The sequence below is a fragment of the Salmo trutta genome, chromosome 35, assembly GCF_901001165.1.
Source record: "Salmo trutta chromosome 35, fSalTru1.1, whole genome shotgun sequence".
Lineage (NCBI taxonomy): Eukaryota > Metazoa > Chordata > Actinopteri > Salmoniformes > Salmonidae > Salmo > Salmo trutta.
In genome coordinates, this window is record NC_042991.1 from 29,530,305 (window position 1) to 29,540,017 (window position 9,713).

At 44.3% G+C, this 9,713-nt stretch overlaps 1 protein-coding gene across 1 annotated transcript in view; it reads left to right on the plus strand.

Annotated features, from left to right (window-relative positions):
• Positions 1-9,409, plus strand: part of lpgat1 (lysophosphatidylglycerol acyltransferase 1) — a 95,100-nt gene extending 85,691 nt beyond the window's left edge. The window contains exons 7-8 of the mRNA XM_029734131.1: positions 6,257-6,363; positions 6,536-9,409. Of these exons, the coding sequence (XP_029589991.1) occupies positions 6,257-6,363; positions 6,536-6,687 (259 nt within the window). The 3' untranslated portion in view covers positions 6,688-9,409. The remainder of the gene's footprint in view (positions 1-6,256; positions 6,364-6,535) is intronic.
• The last annotated feature ends 304 nt before the right edge of the window (positions 9,410-9,713 follow it).

The following is a 9,713-nucleotide window of genomic DNA, read 5'->3' on the forward strand; positions in this document are numbered from 1 at the left end:
TTAGGCTTGGTTTCTGTACAGCACTTTGTGACATCAGCTGATGTAAGAAGGGCTTAATGAATACATTTGATTGATTTGATTGATGATGGTGAACTTTCCGATTCAGAGGAGACTGAGGCTGTGGGTGGGTGGGTGGGTGGGTGGGTGTAGGTGCGTCGACAAGGTTAGACATTATTTTCACACAGATTTATCTGAGAATGTATGTCGCTGCTAACTGCCTACTAAAAGATAGGGGTGGGTCTTCTGGCTTTGTTTGTGCAATAGGGAAGTTCCTCTGTATTTGTTGGACTTGTACACACCTATAGGCTGCTGTATTTACTTAGGTAATCTGATTGTGTGTGTGTGTGTGTGTGTGTGTGTGTGTGTGATAGAAACTCTCTCTCTCTCTCTCTGTGTCTGTCTGTGTCTCTGTCTCACTCTGTAATCTCAATCTCCCAGATTGTGACATTATGAACCCCCTTCTGAATGGCAGATGAGCTAGGTATGTGTGTGGAGGTGTTAAACAGGTTGATTTCTTCCTCTAAGGATTTTCCTTCTGCTTTTTTTGAGCTTTCCTTTCCAACTGCTGCTCTGTGTGTTTCCAACTGCTGCTCTGTGTGTTTCCAACTGCTGCTCTGTGTGTTTCCAACTGCTGCTCTGTGTGTTTCCAACTGCTGCTCTGTGTGTTTCCAACTGCTGCTCTGTGTGTTTCCAACTGCTGCTCTGTGTGTTTCCAACTGCTGCTCTGTGTGTTTCCAACTGCTGCTCTGTGTGTTTCCAGCTGCTGCTCTGTGTGTTTCCAACTGCTGCTCTGTGTGTGTGTTGGGGGGGGCTTAATTCATAACCTCCATGCTTGCCTGGTCACCATCAATTTTGGTGGGGAAGTTGAATCGTTCCTGTTCTCTGCACTTTTTTAAAGTGCCTTTTTGTATTGAAAAATCCTTTACATCTCTCTTCCTCTCTTCAGCTCTCCTTTACATCTCTATTCCTCTCTCCAGCTCTCCTTTACATCTCTATTCCTCTCTTGCTCTCCTTTACATCTCTATTCCTCTCTCCAGCTCTCCTTTACATCTCTATTCCTCTCTCTAGCTCTCCTTTACATCTCTATTCCTCTCTCCAGCCCTCCTTTACATCTCTATTCCTCTCTCTAGCTCTCCTTTACATCTCTATTCCTCTCTTGCTCTCCTTTACATCTCTATTCCTCTCTCCAGCTCTCCTTTACATCTCTATTCCTCTCTCCAGCCCTCCTTTACATCTCTATTCCTCTCTCCAGCTCTCCTTTACATCTCTCTTCCTCTCTCCAGCTCTCCTTTACATCTCTATTCCTCTCTTGCTCTCCTTTACATCTCTATTCCTCTCTCCAGCTCTCCTTTACATCTCTCTTCCTCTCTCCAGCTCTCCTTTACATCTCTCTTCCTCTCTCCAGCTCTCCTTTACATCTCTATTCCTCTCTCCAGCTCTCCTTTACATCTCTATTCCTCTCTTGCTCTCCTTTACATCTCTATTCCTCTCTCCAGCTCTCCTTTACATCTCTATTCCTCTCTCCAGCTCTCCTTTACATCTCTCTTCATCTCTCCACCTTTCTTCTCTCTCTCCACCTGTCTGTATAATCAGGTGATGTGTATAATGAGGGCTGTGGGGATTATTAGTCTATTGGGAATATGAATATGAAAAGTGACATTTTAGGGACTGGTTTCCTTGGAGGACTAGCATCGCCATGGTGACGCAGTAGTAAACAGTCACAGGTGAAGCTGGCTGAACACTCCTGAGTAATTCTAGTGTATGGTTTCTATCAGGACTGTGTTCATTAGGCACAAACAAGAAAACAGACCGAAACCAGGAGGTACTACCTTTACTTGTCCAATAAGAAACGTTTGTTTTCCATTGTACAATGTTTTGCTACGTTAGGCCCTAATGGACATGACCCAGGCGCATCAGACACCAAACCCCTATTGGAAACAATTTGTATGTTTACATGCACACTAATGATTAGATATTAAACGGATTATGGCAGTACGCAGAGTATTACATTACTCATGTAAACTCCTTACTCTGCTTGTCTTAATCGGAATAAGGTCCAAATCAAAGTAAGCAATTACTCAATTGCTTACTTAAAAAGCCTGGTTTTCTGAGCAATCTTTTTAATTATTAGGACATGTAAATAGCTTAATGGGCTTTCCAGCGGTGTATTTGATCTGCAGATCTACCAGCACCGGTGGCGCAAGCCTCCATCTTACGAGTTCAGAAAAACTCAAAGTATGCATCTCATGATTTTTCTTCACATACGAACTTTATATGTCCGAAAAAATAATATGGTCACTGTAATAGAATGTTTTATTTTCTGCATTTATCAAAAGTCCCGTCAGGTAGCCTGATTTCAGATGTGTCCAGGATTATTAGAGGAAAAAGTTGTCCTTGCAAAGCATGTCAATGTTTCAAACAAACTATTATATTAATTGGAATATCCACAATAATCATATTGTGTGCATGTAACCAATGTATCGCTCCACAGTTAGCAGTCAGATGTTTATGTGCAAGGTGAAGTATGCCTGCAGGCTACCCCGGTTGATTCTATATGAGGTCTATACAGCCTATATGGTTAAAGGTGTTGTTGGAGAGCTAACTGAATCCTTCTGTCCTGGGGCTGGTCTAGCAGCTACAATCACAGGCTGCAGTGCATATGCCATACGTGTTGGCATGGGATCTAATCCTCTGTTTGTGTCTACTTCTATCTTTCCTTCTCTCTTTCGTATCCGCCTATCCCAATAAACCCAAAAATATGGAATGGCGATTAGGATTCCACTCTCTTAAAATGGAATCCATAGTGGCGCGTGTACACACAGAGATAAATAGTGTTGTTTCTCTCTCGGGTCAGGCTGTCTGGAACTATACTGAACAAAAATATAAACGCAACATGTAAAGTGTTGGTCCCATGTTTCATCAGCTGAAATAGAAGATCCCAGAACTGTTCCATACGCACAAAAAGCTTAATTCTCAAAAGAACGTTGTACACATATGTTTACATCCCTGTTAGTGAGCATTTCTCCTTTTCCAAGATAATCCATCCACCTGACAGGTGTGGCATATCAAGAAGCGGATTAAACAGCGTGATCATTTGGCCCAGCGTTGTCTGGGTTTGGCCGTGGTAGACCGTCATTGTAAAAAAGAATTTGTTCTTAACTGACTTGCCTAGTTAAATAAAGGTTACATTTAAAAAATAAAATAAAAATCATTACACGGGTGCACCTTTGCTGGGGACAATAAAAGGCCCCTCCAAAATATGCAGTTTTGTCACACAACACAATGCCACAGATGTCTCTAGTTTTGAGGGAGCGTGTAATTGGCATGCTGACTGCAGGAATGTCCACCAGAACTGTTGCCAGAGAATTGAATGTTTAATTTCTCTACCATGAGAATTTGGCAGTACATCCAACCGGCCTCACAACTACAGACCACGTGTAACCACGCCAGCCCAGGACCTCCACATCCGGCTTCTGAGACCAGCCACCCGGACAACTGATGAAACTGAGGAGTATTTCTGTTTGTAATCCCTGTTCCCTTTTGTGGGGAAAAACATTCTGATTGGCTGGACCTGGCTCCCCAGTCATGTGAAATCCCTATATTAGGGCCTAATGAATTGTTTTAAATTGACTGATTTGAACTTTAACACAGTACACTTGTGACATTGTTGCATGATGCGTTTATATTGTTGTTGAGCATAGTTGTTTTATTGCCCACGCACAGACGACTTCCCTGCAGATAACGGATAAGAGAAGGGTGATCTCATGCCAGTCTACCATTTGATTAACCTGGATCCTCCTCCACTCTGGCCCCTGATTAACCTGGATCCTTCTCCATTTTGCCTCCTGATTAACCTGGATCCTCCTCCACCCTGGCCCCTGATTAACATGGATCCTCCTCCACTCTGGCCCCCTGGGCTCTGATTAACCTGGATCCTCCTCCACTCTGGCCCCCTGGGCCCTGATTAACCTGGATCCTCCTCCACTCTGGCCCCCTGGGCCCTGATTAACCTGGATCCTCCTCCACTCTGGCCCCCTGGCCCCTGATTAACCTGGATCCTCTTCCACTCTGGCCCCCTGGGCCCTGATTAACCTGGATGGATCTTTTAGCCAGAGGAAAGCTCAGGGCAGTGGTCACTATTTACTGACGCCCAAACAGCCAATTAAGTGGCCTAAGCCTGCTAGCTTCCCTTTCCTCTCGCTAGGCTCTAGGATAACCCAGTAATCTTCTTCCACTGGGACCGGAGAGGGCCTCAGTCATAGGTAGGCAGTAGGCACGCTACGCTAAAACAGCTATGTGTGTGTGGAACCATGGCTAGATGGGCTTGGTTCTCATGAATGGCTGCATCCCAAACGCCCTATTACCTATATCACAGATGTCAAACTCATTCCACGGAGGGCCGAGTGTCTGCAGGTTTTTTGCTCCTCCCTTGTACTTGATTGATGAATTAAGGCCACTAATTAGTGAGGAACTCCTTATACCTGGTTGTCTAGGCCTTAATTGAAAGGAAAAAAGTCAAACGTGCGGACACTAGGCCCTCCAGGGAATGAGTTTGACAGCCCTGGTCTATATAGTGCACTACATTTGGTCAGCTCTGTGTCATTTGGGTTCCACACTCTAGTTAGGATGAGACGGTTTCTGATTCGTTATCCACTGTTGACTAAATGTGGATCAATTGAAAAGCAGAGGAAATATTTTAAGAAACCATGTTTCATTTTCAGTGTGTTTTCTAGTCAACTCTTTAGTGCTGGGTAGCTGGAGCGTGTTCAGTAGGGCACGCTGTCGCAAACATTTTGCAATGAAAAACAGAAATCTGTGTTTTTATTGGATGAGATCAGGCAGTACCTCCCCTGTTTCAATCTATTTCAAAATGTTTTTTTCCCAACTTAACAGGACCCTGGTTTTGGCTGTGAGACGGGGTGGTCCACTAATGACCTAGACCAGAGCTACATTGACCCTTTCAAGCCTCCCTGTTACTGATTCACAATGTCATAATCTTATTCCGTTCAGTCCATGTTACAAAAAATACACATACACCAGTTAGGTGTAGTAAAATGTGTTGTTTTACAGGGTCAGCCATAGTAGTACAGCGCCACTGGAGAAAGTTAGGGTTAAGTGCCTTGCTCAAGGACACATCGACAGATTTTTCACCTTGTCGTCTCAGGTATTCGAACCAGTGACCTTTCAGTTACTGACCCAATGCTCTAACCACTAGGCTACCTGCCGCTGTACTATTGTGGTAGATGGGATGTGTAGCTGAATATTCAAGGATTCGTGTCATGGGAGATGAGTGGGAGAATCTGACTTTTTATCTGAAAGCATGATGCATGATGTCCAGGGAAGCCTGGATGGCAGTTGGTTTACTTTCTGCCATCTCTTGTTTAGAAAGACTGTAGTCTTGGATCTGAAAGGATTGGATTGGTTTAAGCAATATGGCAGAATTACAACAAGCCTATCAGAGAGCTGGGTGGAGCTACTACCATATTGTTTCTACCTATCCAATCCTCTCAGAAGTGCCTTGGTGTGGTACAGGCCATTTCTGCAAAGGCCGTGTGACAACGGAGCTGACTAATGCAAAAAAACGGCACTGTACAACAGCCAGCAGTTTTTAGCCCTGATGAAGTGACCGACTTTATGGTTTCTCTCATATGGGCAGGTGAGGTTTAGCCTGGTCGCAGAGACATTTGTGCTGACTTGCCAAGTTTGCAAAACCACACAAACAAGATCTGGGACCAGCTAGGTGAGGCAGCCTTGCAGCATTTCTCTGTTTGCTGGGACTGCTGTTAGTCTGTATCTCTGTAGAGTCAGGGGCAGGGCAGGACAGGGATGGATTCACTGTCACCGTGATTAGCCTGTCTGTTAATGAAGTCTCCTGAAAGAGCTGAGGCTTGTACTGCTTACACACACACTCTGATAAACACATTAACAAACTTGGGTTGCAGCTCATTCTCACATCTCTCTACACACACACACACACACACACACACACACACACACACACACACTGTGATAGACTCTTCTCTGGGATAGACTCAGCTCAGGGAGTGAGGAGACCGATCAATGCAGCCAGCCTTCGTTGAGAAAAAACTTCAATAATACTGTTCTGTCTGTCTGTCTCTCTGTCTCTCTTTCTTGCTCTCTGTCTGTCTGTCTGTCTGTCTGTGTCAGAATGGAAAGGGTAACCACATACATTGCCAACGCAAACATATAGAAACATATTAAATGAATTTCATTAAATGTAATAATCCTCTCCCAGGGTATACCCCATAAAGGAGGTTCCGGTAGAGACCAAGCCCCTGACAGATTGGCTGTACCAGAGGTTTGTGGAGAAGGAGGATCTACTGGCTCACTTCTACGAAACAGGTCGGTATTCACTGCTTTCTTTCTCCCTCTTTTTCTCCCTCCTCTCTTTCTCCCTTTCTTTCTGAGCTCTCTCTTTCTGGCCTCTCCCTCTATTTCTGAGAAGTGACTGTCCACATTGAGGTGTGATCACAATGTGGCTGACTGTATTCCTTCCTGTGTCCCCCCCCAACAGGAGCCTTCCCTCCACCGAAAGGTCAGAAGGAGGCCATCTCCCGGGCGATGACCCTTGACCCCGTGCGGCTCTGTCTCATTCAATCCCTGGCCTTTGCCTCTGGCTACCTGTGGTACAGTGTCCTCCAGTACTTCTACTGCTGTTTGTTCTGAGTGTGCTGAAGAGGATGGAGTTTAAAAGTGGACCAGACCCTGATGGCACTGCTTCTGGATCAGTCGATGGCTCGCCCGCCCCGGCGCCATCTCTCCTCCCTATGATGGATGAATGTACATTTTGCAAACACCGGGAGAGACTGAAAAAAAAATGACCATGTTGGAGGCTATTTCCCCCCTGGATACATGAATACACACACACACACAGACAAACGGACGGACATACACACACACAATTGACTGAAGCCCATACTTCTGAACATTAATCATTTACATATACTTACTACTTGGATATAAACGCCCCAGTCTAGTTGGTCTCTCCAATGGAGCCTCATTCTCAAATCAAGAATGAGGTTCAGGACTTAACCTGGGGGTGTTTTCAAGTGGACTCTCTTCCTGGTCTTTAGGTGTAGTTTTACAGTGTGCTAGTATGCATCGTGTCTGCCATTGTACCCACCCCCACCCTCGGGTGAACCAACCCCCAGTTGGACCTCTCTCCAGGCCTGCTGATTCTGTGGTTGACCCACCCTACAGAGAGGGGGGGCTGTTGTATGTACCATCAGAGACTACCATGCCAACCCCTCTCCTCTAGCCTTCATTGCACTAAAAGGATCCCTACTACCCCCCTCTTCTACTCCAGGAAATATTCCTGAATGGTAGCTGTTAATGTTTGTTGATTTTAAATTGCCCCTCCCCTTAACAACGCCCATTGCATTTGTTGTGGTCGTCTTCGCTGTCTATCTACGTTGAAGTCTTGGAGACTTCACTCTGTCTATCTTCGACAGTATTCTGAACTGACTGACTGCAGGGGAATCTTCTTGTTTACACTAGCGGCCCTCCGTCTGGGCCTAAAGGGACGCTGGCGACGATGTCAGGCTCTGATTAGGACTGTTTCCACAACATGTGGTTGGGGGTAGCTGGTTCCAGAACCAAGGGGGGAGGAGGACACAGCGGCGGAGGAACAGTGCCCAAACGCTGATGACAGAACACTGATGGCACGTTGGGACAGCACTCTGATCCGATCCACCCTGAAAACAAACTCCCCTAACACCCTCTCCACCCCCCTGTCCTCACTCGTACACACACAGCAGAGTGGATCTCTGTCCATATAGGAACGTCTCAGCGAGCCAAACTGAAAAAGGAGGACAAAGCTGAATTTACCCTCATTGGACTCCATACTGTAGTTTTACAAATATTTAAGTCATGGTGTGGGGAATGACATAATACAAATATTATTTTTATAGATGTGGCTACCCTAATGCTCTGCATTCTAAATTAGAGATTTTGGCTTACACACTCATAGGTGTCATTGCTGTAAATTTACAGCATAACCTCCCCCCCACACACTTTATATATATATATAATTGATGTCGCGCTGCTCCGCGATAACGGAGTTTCGACAGAAAATCACTGTTAGTGGTCAGATTTTATTTCAATTTTAAATGACTTGAACTGTTGTCCTTCTGTCATGGGTATGTTTATTATTGTACATAACGAAGCTGAGGAAGAAATTCAATGTTGTGAGGGACTGCAACCGGCGTTATCTCTCTCTTGATCCGTACTATTTCTGATTTTGTTTTTAATTTTGAAATATCATAAATGTTTAAAGAACGAAAAAAATTATGAAGAAAAATCAAACGGCTTTTGAGACCAGTCACTTCTCTGTTACTTCCCTGTTCCTTGACCTTTGGTTTGACCTCTGACTTGGATGTTATTCATTCGCGCTTCATGAATCCAGAGGGCTCGGCCAGGTTCTCATCTCCTGCACTGTCACACTGCTCATTGATACACATATGACCCTGTTGGAATACTTCAGAAATGCATCCTTTCCTTTCTACCTTTCTTGACATAATCACAGCTCTGAAGTGGTTGGATTGGTGGAAGTAACGGGACAGGGACATAGGCCCCTCCCCCCTAGGCACTGGATGATTCCCACTTGGAGATGTTAAAAGGACTTGATTGATGTGTGCAGTATATGGCAAATCTCCCACCTAGCCTATTAAAGATATTGCCAATTTACTGATCTCTATCCAGTCCTTTTAGATCTTAGGGGTGTACCAAGAAGCTGTCTATTGGTAGGGCATTACGTTTTTGATTTGAAACTAGACCATCCAGGAAGAAATCACCCTTCACATTGGAGGGGAATTCAGACACAGCCCAGCAATTATGCACAAATTCTCTCCCAAAAGTTGTTTTAATAATACCATGGGGGGGGTTTATCAAATATATATATAAATAAATAAACACACAGAGGTATTTACACTTTAGATGAACAGCTGCAATCATGATGTCTAAGGAATGCAAACGGAATGCATTTTAGTCATGACTTACCTCTTAAACTGTGGATAATACTGTCCAGTAACAGTAAAGGCAGAAGGCTGGCTGGTTCGGGAGATAAGGAGTCCATTTGGAGATTGGGACGTACATTTTTAGCGGTCATCTTTGTGCCGGTCCCTTGAGATTGCTTTTCAATGTGAGAGAATGACAGAAAATGAAGCTTCATCTTTTTTTTATTTTTAACTGTCCAAAGAAAGGCAGGGAAAAATCATGTTTCCTAGATATGGTTTTAGGAAAGAAAAACAATGACAACGTTAAGAATTTTAACAAACGATACTAGAAACTCTGTAATTTTCCATTTTGTACTCCTCCCTTTCTTCCTAGCTACACAGCCATTTTACAACACAAAGAACTTGTGCTGGAATAAAAGTCATGGTCATAAAGATCCTGATAGCTTGTCTGATTTTTCCTCTGCCTCATACTCTCTCTGCCTCATACTCTCTCTGCCTCATACTCTCTGCCTCATACTCTCTCTGCCTCATACTCTCTCTGCCTCATACTCTCTGCCTCATACTCTCTCTGCCTCATACTCTCTCTGCCTCATACTCTCTGCCTCATACTCTCTCTGCCTCATACTCAGTATTTGATGTTGGTTTTTGAAATGTCTGACACACCCCTTTTCAGATGGCACACTAACTTCTGTTGGAGTTTTATGTAAATAAATATACATATATATATATATATATATA